At 47.9% G+C, this 18,105-nt stretch overlaps 1 protein-coding gene across 2 annotated transcripts; it reads left to right on the top strand.

Moving 5' to 3' along the window:
• Nucleotides 1-11,421: 11,421 nt before the first annotated feature.
• Nucleotides 11,422-13,048, top strand: LOC125542510 (uncharacterized). Of its 2 annotated transcripts, XM_087546154.1 has the most exons (3): nt 11,422-11,587; nt 11,714-12,235; nt 12,509-13,048. In XM_087546154.1, exons 1-3 carry the CDS (start codon nt 11,487-11,489, stop codon nt 12,717-12,719), a joined length of 834 nt encoding a protein of 277 aa, XP_087402280.1. In that variant the 5' UTR covers nt 11,422-11,486; the 3' UTR covers nt 12,720-13,048. The 2 variants fall into 2 exon arrangements, with proteins under 2 accessions (XP_087402280.1, XP_087402281.1); XM_087546155.1 differs by having other exon boundaries at nt 11,428-12,235.
• The last annotated feature ends 5,057 nt before the right edge of the window (nt 13,049-18,105 follow it).

Here is an 18,105-nt window from a genome sequence, read left to right as displayed (position 1 = left end):
GGTTTAAAACTAATCCCATAGGTAGATGTAGAGGTAGCGTGCCGACGGCGATCACATCGACCTTGGAACCATTCCTGACGTGCATCGTCACCTCATCCTTCGCCAGTCTCTGCTTATTCCGCAACTCCTGTTTTGAGTTACAAATATGAGCAACCGCACCGGTATAAAATACCCAGGAGCTAGTACGAGCGTTGGTAAGGTACACATCAATAACATGTATATCACATATACCTTTGGCGTTGCCGGCCTTCTTATCCGCTAAGTACTTGGGGCAGTTCTACTTCTAGTGACCATTTCCCTTACAATAAAAGCACCGAGTCTCAGGCTTGGGTCCATTCTTTGGCTTCTTCCCGGCAACTGATTTACCGAGCGCGGCAACTCCCTTGCCGTCCTTCTTGAAGTTCTTCTTACCCTGCCTTTCTTGAAACTAGTGGTTTTGTTCACCATCAACACTTGATGTTCCTTTTTTATTTCCACCTCCACTGATTTCTGCATTGAATATAACTTAGGAATGGACTTCTCCATCCCTTGCATATTGTAGTTCATCACAAAACTCTTGTAGCTAGGTGAAAGCGACTGGAGGATCCTGTCAATGACCGAGTCATCTGGAAGATTAAATCCCAGCTGAGACAAGCGGTTGTGAAACCCAGAAATTTTGAGTATATGCTCGTTGACAGAACTGTTTTCCTCCATCTTACAACTATAGAACTTGTCGGAGACTTCACATCTCTCGACCCGGGCATGAGCTTGGAAAACCATTTTCAGCTCTTGGAACACCTCATATGCTCTGTGCTGATCAAAACGCTTTTGGAGCCCCGGCTCTAAGCTGTAAAGCATGCTGCACTGAATCAGGGAGTAATCATCACTACGCGACTGCCAGGCGTTCATAACGTCTTGAGTTGTTGGGAAAATGGGTGCGTCACCTAGCGGTTCTTCAAAGACATATGCTTTCTTGGCATCTATAAGGATGATCCTCAATTTACGGACCCAATCCCTATAGCTGCTACCATCGTCTTTCAGCTTGGTTTTCCGTAGGAACGCGTTGAAGTTGAAGGCAATATTAGCGTGGGCCATTTGATCTACATGACATATTGTAAAGACATTTTAGACTAAGTTCATGATAATTAAGTTCATCCAATCAAATTATTTAATGAACTCCCACTCAGATAGACATCCCTCTAGTCGTCCAAGTGATACATGATCCGAATCGACTAGGCTGTGTCCGATCATCACGTGAGACGGACTAGTCATCAACGGTGACACTACTAGGAAAAGGCCTACTAATGGCGCACCTAATTTGGCCATTAATGGCGCATTAGTGGTGCGCCATTAGTAGCACGCCATTAGTATCTGGTATACTAATGGCGCACCTCAGATGCGCCATTAGTATATACAACAGTGCGCCATTAGTATGCCTCCCAGGGGGCCATGTATACCCAGGTGCTTTGGCATACTAATGGCGCACGACAACGAGATGCGCCATTAATAAGTTCGGCATACTAATGGCGCACTGTCTAATGATGCGCCATTAGTATCTTTTGGCATACTAATGGCGCACTATGGTGTGATGCGCCATTAGTATGAATATTAGGTTTTTTTTATTTTTTAATTTTCTGTTTTTTGCACAGGTTACAAAATGTATAATTGGACAAAATATAAACAGCACACATCAACAACAGATTCATCGAATACAATAGAAGATTAGTCTCTGAATACAATTCATCATTTTAGTCTCCGAATACAATTCATCATATTAGTCTCCGAATTGAAAAGACCGAACAGAGATAGAACATTATATTACAAGTCTCGAGACCGCGAGTTTGTCTTCACATTACAAGTCGATATCGATCATCTAAACTACCATCACATAGAAGAGAGCTGCGGTCATCACGATGAGCATCATCACGATGAAACTCGTCTTCATCCGGTTCCTCCAACGCTCCCTCCCCTCTCCCGCTAGATAGCGGGTGTATCTAGATTCGGCCTCGGCCCTAGTGGCGTACCCTTTGTAACTGTTACCGCTGAATCGGTGAACCTGTCTCCGACACTCCTCCCAGTCGTCGTAGACTCCGGGAACCTTACCCTTGTACACGACATACCACGGCATCGCTATGCAGTAGCCAAATGAAACGTTAGTACCAATTCACAGACAATACATAAGCAATATATAAGTATGCAACAGAACGATCAGAAGAGAAAAGCAAGACATTAATAGCATCGATTACATCTTAAGTTGAACGACTCTCGAAACCAAAGAGACATACTACAAGTTCATTAAAGTTTAATTACAACATGAGCCAATCGATGTTTCAGAACTAGACACAGCATCACTGCTTTCGACTCGACTCAAGGGACCGGAGCATGGATGAAGCCGCCGTCTATCGTGGGAGTCATGAAAGAACGGGCGTTGTCAGCCTGCATTTGTAGGATTGTGTCGATGTCACTGTTGGACGGTTGATTTCTGAGGTAGAACTGCCCCAAGGTACGAAGGACATCTTGATGGATGATTTCCGCAAACTCCGACTGGATGCAAAAGAATTCTTGTCTGATGTCCGCGTCCTGGATTGCCGACACGCTCGCGGCCCAATCTTTGAGTCTACTCGGTAGCATAAGGTGATGATGGTCCCGTACGATCGCCCGCATGTGATGGATGGCGTAGTAGGCACCCTTCTAACCGCCAGGCGGCTGCTTGACGCAGCAGAACGTCGTATTGTGGGAGAACACGTGCTTGTCGTACTTACGAATAGGCCTGGTGAAGGTGCCTCCAGATTTGACGTAGCCGGGGAGAACATCATCAAGAACCTTCTTGACATTTGTGTAGTCTACGCTCGACTGACGGTCCAGGTCGAAATACGTGGCCATGGAATATTTGGGGCTTAGGAGGATGAGCGTGCAACATGTGTCACTGCAGAAAACACGGAATGTTAAAAGAAAAACGATCGAAATCTAAGAATTCATATGTTACGGGGCGGTTGAGGGGAGGACTTACTCGGGAAAGTAAGGCACGAGGAAGTTATCCTTATCTTGGTTTGCCAGAATGACGCCTTTGAGGTAAGAACTCGCGACTTGCCGGTCCCCAGCGCTGCCCAAGATCTTGGCACGCATGTAGAAGGGGTCGACTATCACGATGTCCGGGGTCTTGTCGTGAATGATCCGCATCTCCATACTCAGCGAAAATAGCCGAACGAAGGTGTAGTGCAGCGGATGAAGGTTCAACATAGCGTGGATGTCATCAAACTGCAGGACGATCGTACCCCCGATGGAGTTATCCACAAAGCCCTTGCCCTCTGGCACCTTGGCCGCGAAAACCGGGTATGCCACATCCTTCTCTCTGAGACGCCGCTTCTCCAAAGAAAGAACACTGTCATGCAGACTCCGCATAGCACCGGTTGCAGCATCGAGCATATTTCTCGGTAGCATCAGCCTACCCGCCACATGCACCCTCCTCGAGATATCCTCAGGTGAAGGTGGCCCGTCCTGAGCACGGATCGTACTCGGTGCCGGCTGGCCCGCACCCTTCTTAGTCTTTCTTTTGCGTGCCTTCTTCTTCTCCTGTAATGGGACCGAGTTCTGCTCACAGACCGCCTTCTTGAGTGTGTTGGGGCTGATCATATTTCGCATCTCGCCTATCTGAGGCTCGGTGAAGTCGGCAGCTGGAGGCGTCTCCTGAGAGCTGAACTGAAGACGACGCCTGTTGCAACTTGGCTTCTCCGCAGTACCAGCTAGATCGCGCACGTCTTTTGTTGGGTTGGGTTCTTGAGAAGGAGGCCCCATGAAGTCACCACCGTACCCATGATCGGCAAAGTACTGATCGACGTTGGCAAATGTATCATCGTTGTTGTCGTTCTGATCCTGTGCCATATGCATGTTTGGATCCAGTGGCATAGGGATGTCCGGCACCGTTGCGGCGGTCTTGCCATGGGGCCGACTTGGCGCCGGCACGACCAATGGGGTTCTCGATGCCTAGATAATTCGTGCAGTAGGAGATGCACTCTTCGGTCAGAAAGCCCCTGGCTATGCTTCCCTCTGGACGTGACATGTTGCGAACGTATCCTTTGATGACACCATTCATCCTTTCGAACGGCATCATGCTGTGCAGGAACGTCGGCCCGAGTTGGATGATATCGTCCACGATATGGACCAGCAGATGCACCATAACGTCGAAGAATGCGGGCGGGAAGTACATCTCAAGCTCGCATAGTATCACCACGATCTCTTCCTGTAGCCTTCTGAGTTGCCTCACGCCAACAGACATCCGAGAGATGACGTCGAAAAAGTTGCATGGGCCAAATAGGGTTTCACGGACGTGCGTGTCCATGATCCCACAGATTGCAACTGGAAGTATCTGCGTCATCAGCACGTGACAGTCGTGAGACTTCATCCCGCTGAACTTTAGCTTCGCTGGGTCTAGGTATCTGCTTATCGTCCCCGCGTAACCGTAAGGAAGTTTTACTCCTACGAGGCAGGTGAAAAACTGCTCGATCTCCTCCTGACTTAGAGTGAAGCACGCGGGAGGGTAGTCATTTCCAGTCTTCTTGGCCTTTTTGCCTTTGTGACGACTTTCCATGTCCTGCTTCGCCTCATCATCATCATCATCATCATGATCATCATATATAGCGTGAAGCTCCTGCCTGATGCCCATTGATTTCAAGTCTGCCCTTGCTTTCGGCCCATCTTTGGTCCTCTCTGGCATGTTGAGCAGGGTACCAAGCAGACTCTCGCACACGTTTTTCGTGATATGCATGACATCAAGGCTGTGAGGCACACGGTGGATCTTCCAGTACGGCAAGTCCCAGAAAATAGACCTCGTTTTCCATACCTTCAGCAGCGGCTCTGGCGCCTTTCGCTTCTTTCCCGGCTCTGGCGCCTTTTGCTTCTTTCCCGGCAGTGGGCAGTCTTTCCAATTTTTCAACAGCTCATCTATTTCCTCGCCGCTCCTCGTACGCGGGCGTCCTCGGGGTTCGGTTTCACCATCGAACAGATCCTTGTGTTTTCTCCACGGGTCATCGTCGCGAAGCCACCTTCGATGTCCCATGAACACGGTTTTCGAAGAGCCGGGATCTCTACCTAACTGGCGATACGTTGTGTCATCCATGCACCTGACGCATCCAGAAAATCCGTGGACCACCTGCCCCGCGACATATCCGTAACCGAGATAGGAAATATTCTTTCTCTGCAGCGTCCCATGTATTGGCTGGCGTTTTCCACAGCGTGTCAAGCTCCTCTTTCAGCAGCCCCAGATACAGATTGATGTCGTTCCCTGGTTGTTTCGGTCCTTCAATTAGCATACTCATGTGAATGTACTTCCTCTTCATGCACAACCAGGGGGGAAGGTTGTACATCCACACAAACACAGGCCAGGTGCTATGTGTGCTTCTCTGGCTGCCAAACGGATTGACTCCATCGGTGCTCGCGCCCAGCACGATGTTCCTTGGATCATTCCCAAATTCTGGGTCTTCGAAGTTCAACGCTTGCCACTGGCTCGCATCCTTAGGGTGACTCAGCATCTTGTCTTTTTTATCTATCTCCGGATCATTTGCGTCATCTTCTCGCTTCTTCTCCTCCCTATCCGCGTGCCAACGCAGGAGCTTTGCTACCTTAGGGTCCGCGAAATACCGCTGTAGACGAGGAGTGATCGGAAAGTACCACACCACTTTTCGAGGAGCTTTCTTCCTCTTCTTGTATCGAGTGACGCCGCACACCGGACATATGGTAGACTCCGCGTGCTCATCCCGATAAATGATGCAATTGTTCATGCACACATGGTATTTCACGTGCGGTAAATCCAGAGGACACACGATTTTCTTCGCCTCCTCCAAACTGGTCGGGCACTTGTTCCCCTTGGGAAGACGTTCGTGCCAGAATGACATGTTCTCGTCGAAGCATGCGTCGGTCATTTTGTGTTTTACCTTCATCTCCAGAGCCATGAGCGTTACTTTCAGGCGGGTATCCTCGGGCCTGCATCCTTCATACAATGGAGTAACCGCGTCTAACTCAAGTTGATCCATCTTGGCTTTCTCTCGGGCGGCAGCTCTTGCGTTATCCGTCTGCTTGAGAAGCAGCTCTTGAATATGAGGGTCCTGCACCCAGCCCATCGATGGTCCAGCGTCGTCTGCTCCGCCGGCATCATCATCTTCATGATCATTCCCGTCGACTGCTCCGGCATCTTCCTCATCATCATGTCCTGCATCTTCTACATGATGACTGTGTACAACATCACCATCGTGATCATCTCCTCGGGATTCTTCGTCTTCTCGCCCGCCCGAGCCGCGGTGGTTGTCTTGCTGCCCTTCCTCATTTCTTGCCCGGCCCCCATGGACGACTTCGTAGTCATCTTCATCACCTTGCCACCGATAGCCATCCATGAAACCACGCAAGAGCAGGTGGTCCCGCACCTGCCCGGATTCCGGGTCCGCAATAAGGCTCTTCAGCTTGCATCTTCGACACGGACATCTTATCTCCGTCTCGTTCTTTTGAAGCATCTCGGCCTTCGCGGACCTCAAAAACCTATTCACGATGCCTTCGGTCATCATGCGGACCATGGTCGCCTGCGGGGTAGAGCAAAACGATATTTTAGAACCAAGAAAAAATTTGGCATGACTTTCCCTAAAAATAGGACCAAAAAGAATGCTTAATGCCAAAATTCTCGTCGAAACGGAAATGAATCAACATTCCGGCAAAATATTGGCAACTATCGAATTTCAAATACCGGTACACCTCCAAACACAAACACATATGCAACACCACAAACATATGCAACACCACGAACATACATAGATCTAGCTAGGCCATAAAAAGTGCATGTGCACATTGTTGTAGGGAGAACAACATAAATATAGCTTCCCCCCTTACTTACCTATCAAAACAAGGTAATTTAACCACTTAAATTGAATGAATCTATGGTGGAAATGAGGTGAAAAAGAGGAGGCACCCGAGACAAGGAGGAGGTGGAGAGAATGAAGTGGGGAGAAAGTGAGTGTGGGTAGGAGAGGCTGTCCAAAATATCTTGTTGCTGCCCACTTACTAATGGCGCACCAACTCTAAATGCGCCATTAGTAATCCAGGTTACTAATGGCGCACCTCCTGGTGGTGCGCCATTAGTAGTTTTGCAAAAAAAATACTAATGGCGCACTGTCCCACAGTGCGCCATTACTAAACTAGTAATGGCGCACGGTGGAACAGTGCGCCATTAGTAGTTTTGCAAAAAAGGGAATAAAAAATATAATAAAAAAACAACATTAGTGGCGCACTTTCCGACTGGTGCGCCATTACTAGTTACAACTAGTAATGGCGCACTGTATCTGGATGCGCCATTAGTATGTTTGGACAGGCGCACTAGTTAAAAAAATTGATACTAATGGCGCACCCTGGGCCAGGTGCGCCATTAGTAGTTTCAACTCTAATGGCGTATCAGTAGGTGGTGCGCCATTAGTATATACTAATGGCGCACCGCTTGTCTGGTGCGCCATTAGTATCAATCCCATCTATAGCCCTTTTTATAGTAGTGTGAACATCTCCATGTTGATCGTATCTACTATACGACTCATGTTTGACCTTTCGGTCTCTCGTGTTCCGAGGCCATGTCTGTACATGCTAGGCTCATCAAATCAACCTAAGTGTTTCGCATATGTAAATCTGGCTTACACTCGTTGTATGCGAACGTTAGAATCTATCACACCCGATCACCATGTGGTGCTTCGAAACAACGAACCTTTGCAACGGTGCACAATTAGGGGGAACACTTTTCTTGAAATTTTAGTGAAGGATCATCTTATTTATGGTACTGTCGTTCTAAGCAAATAAGATGTAAACATGACAAACATCATATGCAAATCATAAAGTGACATGATATGGCCAATATCATCTTACGCCTTTGATCTCCATCTTCGAGGCGCGGCATGAACACCATCGTCACCGGCATGACACCATGATCTCCATCATCGTGTCTTCATGAAGTTGTCTCGCCAACTATTACTTCTACTACTATGGCTAACGGTTAGCAATAAAGTAAAAGTAATTACATGGCGTTTTCATTGACACGCAAGTCATACAATAAATTAAGAAAAATCCTATGGCTCCTGCCGGTTGTCATACTCATCGACATGCAAGTCGTGATTCCTATTACAAGAACATGATCAATCTCATACATCACATATATCATTCATCACATCCTTTTGGCCATATCACATCACATAGCATACCCTGCAAAAACAAGTTAGACGTCCTCTAATTGTTGTTGCATGTTTTGCATGGCTGCTATGGGTTTCTAGCAAGAACTTTTCTTACCTACGCAAAACCACAACGGTGATATGCCAATTGCTATTTACCCTTCATAAGGACCCTTTTCATCGAATCCGATCCGACTAAAGTGGGAGAGACAGACACCCGCTAGCCACCTTATGCATCAAGTGCATGTCAGTCGGTGGAACCAGTCTCACGTAAGCGTACGTGTAAGGTCGGTCCGGGCCGCTTCATCCCACAATGCCGCCGAGTCAAGATAAGACTAGTAACGGTAAGAAAATTGAACAAATCATCGCCCATAACTACTTTGTGTTCTACTTGTGCATAGAATCTACGCATAGACCTAGCTCATGATGCCACTGATGGGGAACGTAGCAATAATTCAAAAAAAATCCTACGTGTCACCAAGATCAATCTAGGAGATGCTTGCAATGAGAGAGAGGGAGTGCATCTTCATACCCTTGAAGATCGCTACGCGGAAGCATTGCAAGAACGCGGTTGGTGGAGTCGTACACGCAGCGATTCAGATCGCGGTCGATTCCGATCTAAGTGCCGAACAAAGACGCCTCCGCGTTCAACACACTTACAACCCGGGGACGTCTCCTCCTTCTTGATCCAGCAAGGGGAGAGGAGAAGTTAAGGGAGAACTCCGACAGCACTACGGCGTGATGGTGATGGAGCTCGTGGTTCTCCGGCAGGGCTTCGCCAAGCGCTAGGGAGGAGGAGGAGGTGTTGGAGAGGGGGAGGGCTGCGCCAGGGGAAGGGTGCGGCTGCCCTCCCACCCCCACTATATATAGGGGCATGGGAGAGGGGGCCGGCCCCCCTTAGATGCATCTAGAGGGGGCGCAAGGGGGAGGCTTGCCCCCAAGCTAGGTGGGGCGCCCCCTCTAGGGTTTCCCCCAACCCTAGGCGCACGGGCCCTAGGGGGAGTTCGCTCCTAGCCCACCTAGGGGTTAGTTCCCCTCTATATTCAGCCCATAGGGGCCTCCGGGGCAGGTGGACCCTCCCAGTGGACCCCTGAAACCCCTTCGGTGGTCCTGGTACAATACCGGTAACCCCCGAACACTTCCGGCGACCGAATAAGGACTTCCCATATATAAATCTTCATCTCCGGACCATTCCGAAACTCCTCGTGACATTCGGGATCTCATCCGGGACTCCGAACAACCTTCGATAACCGCATACTATTTCCCATAGCAACTCTAGCGTCACTGAACCTTAAGTGTGTAGACCCTACGGGTTCGGGAACCATGTAGACATGACCGAGACATCTCTCCGGCCAATAACCAACGGCGGGATCTGGATACCCATGTTGGCTCCCACATGTTCAACGATGATCTCATCGTATGAACCACGATGTCGGGGATTCAATCAATTCCGTATACAATTCGCTTTGTCCATCGGTATGTTACTTGCCCCAGATTCGATCGTCGGTATCCCCATACCTCGTTCAATCTCGTTACCGGCAAGTCTCTTTACTCGTTCCGTAACGCATGATCCCGTGGCTAACTCCTTAGTCACATTGAGCTCGTTATGATGATGCATTACCGAGTGGGCCCAGAGATACCTCTCCGTCATACGGAGTAACAAATCCCAGTCTCGATTCGTGCCAACCCAACAGATACTTTCGGAGACACCTGTAGTGCACCTTTATAGCCACCCAGTTACGTTGTGACGTTTGGTACACCCAAAGCATTCCTACGGTATTCGGGAGTTACACAATCTCATGGTCTAAGGAAATGATACTTAACATTAGAAAAGCTTTAGCAAATGAACTACACGATCTTGCGATACGCTTAGGATTGGGTCTTGTCCATCACATCATTCTCTCAATGATGTGATCCCGTTATCAATGACATTCAATGTCCATGGTCAGGAAACCATGACCATCTATTGATCAACGAGCTAGTGAACTAGAGGCTTACTAGGGGCATATTACGATCTATGTATTCACACATGTATTACGGTTTCCGGTTAATACAATTATAGCATGAACAATAGACAATTATCATGAACACGGAAATATAATAATAACCACTTTATTATTGCCTCTAGGGCATATTTCCAACACAACAATCTCCGAGATTGCCCCCTTGGTAGTGGCAATGGTTCGCACGCAGGTGGTCAACAGGAGACTGGTACGTGAGGCTCTAGGCATGCATGCTTGGATGAATGACGTAGTGGGTAACCTATGCACACAAGGTTTGACCCAGTTCATCGGGCTTTGGGAGATCATTTTAGAGGTGCAATTGGAGGATCATATGGAGGACCGTCCCATTTGGGCTTGGAACGAGTCGGGAGTTTACACAGCATCATCCGCTTATAAGATGCTTTGTGAGGGAGGAGTGAGATTTCACTCATTCGGAGCCATCTGAAAATGTTGGGCTCCACTAGCGTGCAAGATCTTCATGTGGTTAGCAGTTCAATACCGATTGCGGACATCGGATAAAAGGACGAGACATGGGTTGCAAGACCAAACATGAAGGTGCTTCTTATGCGACCAGGAGGAAGACACGGTGGACCATATTTTGTAGTGCGTGTACTCGCGGCAAGTGTGGTTTTGTTCCATTGCTAGAATGGGGTTGAGGATTGAGCTTTGCCCGGCAAATGATTCTAGGTCGGTGTAATGGTGGATGGAAGCTAGGAAACAAATCCACAAGCAAACTCGGAAAGGGTTCGACACGTTCGTGATGCTTATCTGCTGGACTCTTTGGAAACAGAGGAACTCGAGGGTCTTCGGATCGGGACAGAGCAAGAATGAGGATGATACGGTGGACATGATCTTCAGCGACTTGAGGACTTGGGTTACGGCAGGAGCGTTTGGAGGACAACTAGTATCCAAGTAGTCGAGTAGCATGAGGGAGTGTAATGGAGGCTGGGTTAGGGTCGACTTGTGATGCCTAACTAGCAAATTTTGTAATCTCTTGTACATAACTTTCTCTTTTCTATAAAGCTAAGGTACGTCATTGGCGTATCCTCGGAAAAAAATACTCCATATAGGATGTATATACATGCGAGAGCCAAAGGGTATTTCCAAGGACGGAAGCCTTAGTGAAAGCAATGAAGTTGATGGTGAAAGCAATGAAGTTGAGAGAAAGAGAATGAGCGGTGAGGAACAGACGCGAGAGGATTAGGTAAGCTGAGATATCTTTTAAGAAGAGAGGTGCTGGCTGCATCGTAGGATCACACCCCATCGCACGTTTCTCGTGTCACCGGCGCAAAAGCTTGAACATTTCCCATTTCTCATGGGATGTCATCGACCAGACTTATATAAAGCCTATCCTTGTACCATTGCTAAGCTAAGAAATCAAAGCCATCTTGTTGTATTTCAGTTCTTTAATTTCCAGTAAGTAAATTGTCTTGTTATCCTACAAGAATTTATCCTCTTCATCATCTCTATCCTCGTCAAGATCAGATTTTTGTCCATCTCTCCTCGTCAGATCCATCGTGATCCTGACAGTCGTGTGTACAGGCGCCCCGCCATGAAGTGCCCTTCCGATTCCTCGGCTGGCCGTGATCCCTGCGCTCCTCCTCCCGCTTCTGCCGGTGGCGGCTCCAGCGAGCCAGCCAAGAAGCGGCAGCGGACCTCGAGCCCGAGCCAGGCTGAGGCATCCTCGTCCTCACAGCCTCCACCGGCGCCGCCGGGGGACGCGAGAGAGGTGCCGGATCTGGGGGAGGACGCGATGTTCGAGGTGCTGCGGCGGGCGGAGCCGCGGACGCTGGCCGCCGCGGCGTGCGTGAGCCGGGGCTGGCGGATCCTCGCGCAGGACGAGAGGCTGTGGGAGGCGCCGTGCGTGAGGGAGTGGGCCGACCTCGGCTTCTCGGAACAGCTGCTCCGCGACGTCGTGCTCTCTTTCGGCGGCTTCCGCCGCCTGCACGCCGTCTCCATCCAGGCCCGACGGCGGTTCGGCGTTGGCTGCGGGAACTGGCACGGCGTGCGGACGCCGGGACAGGGGAGGAGGAGGGGGGCTCCGTGGACCGACGACGAGCACAGGTGAGCACAGTGTTCTTCTGATCTCACTGTCTTGTGAGAGTGATTGCTCTGCTCCATCTATGTCATGCACACGACTAGTTAGTGATATAAATTTTCTTTCTTGAATTCACCATCAATCAATAGGATTTACATCATCAGAATAATTCAACCATGGAAGAACTGCTATACGAAACTGAATAAATTGTTCACTAGGAATTGATGAGATGTCCATGCAGTAAGAATTCGTGATCCATACTGGTTGTTGAAGCTGATCATGCCTTGTTCTTTGGCCAGGTTGTTCCTCTTAGGCCTGAAGACGTACGGAAAAGGGGATTGGAGGAACATATCACGCAACTTCGTGCGGACGAGGACGCCGACGCAGGTGGCCAGCCACGCGCAGAAGTACTTTATCAGGCTCAGCTCAGGGGCGGCAAGGAGGTCGAGCATCCACGACATCACCACAGTTCACCTGACAGACGACCAGCCTCCCTCGCCGTCCCAGTGATTGATGATCAACCAGTCCAGCGCACCGGCTCAGCGCGGCAACGGGGCAGTTCTCGCTGCCAGCCGACACCAAGCAGCATGGCGCGGCGAGCGCGCCCTTCAGTTTGCCGAACCGAGCTCTCGGGATGCCGAACTACGGCAGGGTTTGCAAGATCAAGGCCTGCAGTGTGGTCCTCTACATGATCAGCTGGCCGCGAACCGGAGTACCGAGTACGCTGTATTAGAAGATGCAAGCGCATCATATGTCTAGTGTAATATGGCCCTTGCTGTAGTTTCACTGCCTGTATTATTACTGAAGTAATTAATTGATTATGGGGATTTTTCAGAACATAGCAGAGAGAGTAGGTATGCTGGTGAGTGGTGATGCTTGGTAGTAGTCCATAAGTGTTGGTGTTGATACTGAGAGTGTAAGGGGAAAAGGATGTCTAGAACTTGATGCTGTAGTATCTTGAGACAGACAGGGAATACTAGTGCTCAGTACTGATGATGCACATTGTCAAGTGGACTTAATTTTCAATCTTCATGGATCCTGCTTTCTGGTCAGCTCATGTTATTGGAAACCTTACTCATGCAGCATCTCACGCATACCTATCCACATCTATGATCTATCATTCATCCATTCAAGCATATATATACAGCTTGTCTTAGTGCTTGCGCCGTCTGTATGTTTGCGAGTGTAATTTTTCCAGATAAACCAAAATGAGTTTGGAGTGAGTCATCCAGCATTTACCTGCCTTGCTCATCTGGTCAACTTTTCCCTTGATTACAGCTCTAATTATTTCCAGCCTTGTGGATTGACCTTTGCATTGCTTGTGTGCAATTAAGTCCTTTAAACAAATAGGAAATCCTTCTCTTGTATAGATCTATACTACTAATACTGATGATGATGATGATGACGCTGGATCCACCGAACAATGGAATTGGAAATGAGTCAGACTTGCACTAGCTTTGGCATCTCATGCTTTCCATCAACTTTTCCAAAAACTTTCGCTCTCTCCTTTTTGGCTCTCTTCTTCCTCATTAAGAAAATGCAGGGACATGAGGCAAATCCCTCCCTGTGACAACAGTAGTTAATGGAACAGGGAGCAGCACTTGGGCACAAAACGTTTTGTTTTTTTAGCCAACTTGTGTGTTGGGTGCTTGTGCTTTTCTGCCTCTCCTTTTCTGCAAGGGTCAGTGCAGAAACACAAAACCACTCACTCAGCTCTCTGGTGATGATGATCATGATGGAGGAGGGATTGTTGTGTGTCATTAGAAGTTTCTGGGTGTGATGGATGGATGTGGTGTTGTGGTTGCTGCTGCTCCAAGCAGCATTTCTTCAGGCATGCTGCCTTTCCATGTCGCCTGTACACCATTCTTTTCTCTCTGATATCATGTAGCAATGCATTCTTTTCAAAATTATTGATGGAGACATGACCAATCAAGGTGGAAAGCATGGTTTACGTTGACGATATTCTTACCATGAAACATGTGTTTCTGTTACTTACTTACTTTTGCTGTCATTTTACAACAGCTTCAGCCGCACGGAGAAGCAGGAAGACCGGTCGACCCCGTGCCGAACATTTCTTCATCTTGACAATCAATCTGAGGTGACTTTTAACAGTTTAACTTGCGTCTGTACTTCTCAGACCCAATGACCCATAACCGGTAAGTCTATGGCATGAATTCTGGCCACGGTTAGTTTTTGACGTTTGCACTGACAACAAAAGCAAACATTTGTAGACAATAGAAAAAAGCACACTGTTGTTTCTGAACCCGAAGATGAGAGCTTTAATAAGGAACTAATTCTCCAAAAATAAAAGAAACCAGTGGCGGAGCCAGAACTTTTGCGAAGCCCGGGCAAATTTGGGGCTAATTGTCTAATCTGGAAACCAAAATCGGGTGTTCGGATGCACAACATATAAAATAGCATCAAAATTTCAAACCACAAATCCACATTAATGATGTAGTGAAAATATAACCATAGAAATCATGCAAATGTAATTTTAGAGTGAAATAATATAATATATACTCCCTCCGTCTCGTTGTTATATTCGTTAGATCTTACATGCAGATCCGTGTCGAATTTTCTTTTAATTTATCTTCTTCTTTTTAAGAGGTTTTGTCACTTGGCTGAGACTTGATTAAGTCCACATCCCCAAAAATAAAGTTGAGACTTGACAACATAAGTTATAGAACCAGGCATGTAACCAAACTTGTCGTATTGCCGGCGGACCATCCAAATTACCACAGATGTCCTAGAAGACACTATAAGATTAAGAAAATGGATTTGTAATTCACATAAATTAATTATTGTGGTTTGCAAATATATTCAAAATAGAGGGCTTGCAACGATCTCTCACGTGGCAATATGAGATGGTGATTATGGCTCTACTTATGTTTTCAATTGCACACCACTCACATTTCAAAGCCAAAAACCGCCGGATCTCTCAAATTTAATAATTTGAAGTTTGAAATTAACACCAACTATCTAAAAAAAACCTACATGATGGACTGAGCACATAAAGTGGTTATCATCCCCAATGACCAATTCCCCATACCATGGCCTCAAAATAAGTATATTAATCTTACCTAATTACGAAGACGGGACAAACATCCGATGATGCAAGCCGTTCCTAGGAATCTCGGGTGGATGGATGGATGCACTCCGGCGCCGCCTCCGCCTGCGTCCGCGCGCCTAGGCCAGTCTCCACTCGTTGCCGGTCTGTTTTTATATTTCTCTCTTTTATATTTTTGTTTTTGGCTGTATGCATCTTTGATGTGTTTCGATACGTTGTTGGTACAGATGCTGGGTGTAATTGCAATCTTTGCGATATTTAATATATTCCCGTTATTATAAAAAAAATCGATCGAGGATGCCGCCGTTTGAACAGGAGCTAAACGAACCGGGGTTCACAAGGACGTGGAGCGATCGACCGCTCCTTTCCTTCTCGTCTCTACTAAAATAAAAAGCAAACAAACAAACCGGACAAGTTTTTTTTTAGGCAAACAAACCGGACAAGTAGGTTTGTCTCACGTGGGTACTCGTAGCCCATTAGCCTGTTAGTGCTTAAATTAATTAATTACAGTATATAAATATTGACTAGAAAGAAAATGGAAGCCCATTGGCCTAGCTGGCCACTGCCCGGGTAAACCACCATGCGAGGAGTATTTTCACTGTTTTGATAACTTCATCGTAGCATGTAGCGCAGCTGCGAGCACCGGCAACTGCCCAGGCTGGCCGGGCGGTGGCTCCGCCACTGACAGAAACAGTTACAGTGTCAGACCGACGAACCTTCTGCATGCACCCGGAAGGATTCAGATAAAAAAAGAAACAGGAGTTGGTGAAATTTCTGACTCAAACCAGGATCTGCCACAAGGGAGGGAGAGCGCATCACTCATCAGGAAGGGTAGACAGATGGGCAGCAGCATTCCCAGAATAGAAAGAGCTCACTCAATCTGATGAACAATGATCATTATGATCTCTAACTAGCTAACTGAATTGCCAAGGACATCCAGTCTCAGACAACATTAAATAGCACTGCAGCATTGAAAGAAGTGACCGAAAAAAAAATAGTGACATTGACATTCAGGTTCAGTTTTTTTTTTTGCTGAAAAGATCCAGGTTGAGTTTAGCAGGAACAAAAGAAGTTGTGGAAAGAGATTTAGGCATCATCTCGCTGGTTCCTGGCCTGGTTTCAGCAGCAGCAGCAGCAAATCAGAGGAGAAAGAGAGAGGGATGATTGACGTTTGGCGAAACAAAACTGATTTCCTTTGCTCATTTCGTCCAGCAACGAATCGGGGAAGAACAAGTGGCATGACTGATTGAGCAAAGTTGGATGTGGCTCGCCAGGGAGGGGATGCATGCAATGCATGATGCCGAAATGGGGCAGGCAACTTGGCAAGCAGGCCATCTGCATTTGGCTGGCTCCTCCTGCAACTGCAAGCCAAGCCAAGGCAGGTAGAGGGGCACTGCACTGTGGCCTGATGGAACTGCTCGCGGTGAGAGGTGCTGCTGCCGTTCGCCGTCGCCATCGTCGTCAAAATCAGTAGTGCGGCGACATGCCATGTGCGGTGCAGGAAGAGGCAGGCGAATGGACGGAGGATTCATCAGACTGTTTGCGTGCGTGTGCCACACCCACACAGGATGAGGCGCTTCAGCAGATTCTTCTTCTTCTTATAGCTTAATAATATATAGCATCACCCATCATATATGTTTTCTCTTTTATGAAAAAACGCCCTTATATTATTGAGTGTCAAAAACGCTACTCCCTCCGTCCGAAAATTCTTGCCCTGTTTTGGGACGGAGGGAGTACTATGTAGTAGGCATGAACAGTCAAGGTGGGGAAAACATTTTTCATCAATGGCACGACTTCTTGCCCTGTTTTTTCTTTCGCAACATAGAACATGTGTTCCTGCTTTGGCCGTCATTTAACAACCGATTCGGTCTCACGGAGACGCGGACAGATCGGTAGACTCCGTGCCATGGCTTTACCTTGCGTCTCTACTTGCTAGCTGGTGGGACTGATGAACCTTGTGCGTCCAGGAGGGTTGAGTTGAGATAGAAAATGGAAGCTGGTGAGGTTTCTGACGCAGCAGACAAGTTGTTCTTGTGGTGATGCTGGTGCACTGCACAAGTGGCAATGGTGCTGTGCTGCAGCAACCAGGATCTGAGTCAGATGGGCAGGCAGTGTGAGAAATCAGATTGGCAGAGCAGATTGGCAGGCAGGAAGGAGTCGGCAATGGTAGGTAGCACTCCCAGAATAGAAAGGCTCTGTCACTCTGATGGACGGTGGTGATTACGATCACTAACTAACTAACTGACTAACTGACTGACTGAATTGCCGAGGATATCCATTTTCAGACAGAGTTAAATAGTAGTAGTGCTGAAAGAAGTGCTCCGGGAGCACCTGATGTTTTCCCGTGGTACGTACCAAATACAGTACCTAGTAGCATTGACGTTCAGATTTGGGAGTTGTGAAATCTGAGGAGAATGATTGATCCATTCCAGCAGAGTTTTTTTTTTGACAAAGGGTATTTTTTATTAACTCATAATGAAGCATCAAGAGGATTCCAGCAGAGTTGGGTCTACTCCATCACAACATGCACACAGCCAAGGCTCCGGGGAATTAGAAACAATAAGATACGCGTCAATGAGGCAGCCTCGCCTATGCCACGTCAATTTTACTGTGTCGAGAGTAAAAACCATATCAACTGATCCATCCTGCTCTCACACGTCTCCTCTCGTCTCCTTTCCCACGAGACCTCTCGCCCCGCGACTCCTCGCCGCCACCATCACTCTCGACGGCCGATTCCGGTGAGTCCCGGCGGCGTGTGGCAGACCAACAACCTCCCCTCGCCCCGCTCCTTCCTCCCATCCCTCCACATCCGTCGCCTGAGGCCTCCCA

Source organism: Triticum urartu, chromosome 3A (genome assembly GCF_056163025.1).
Source record: "Triticum urartu cultivar PI428250 chromosome 3A, HENAU_Tu73, whole genome shotgun sequence".
Classification (NCBI taxonomy): domain Eukaryota; kingdom Viridiplantae; phylum Streptophyta; class Magnoliopsida; order Poales; family Poaceae; genus Triticum; species Triticum urartu.
Note: the sequence above shows the minus strand (reverse complement) of the source record. Positions and strands in the feature narration are given on the sequence as shown.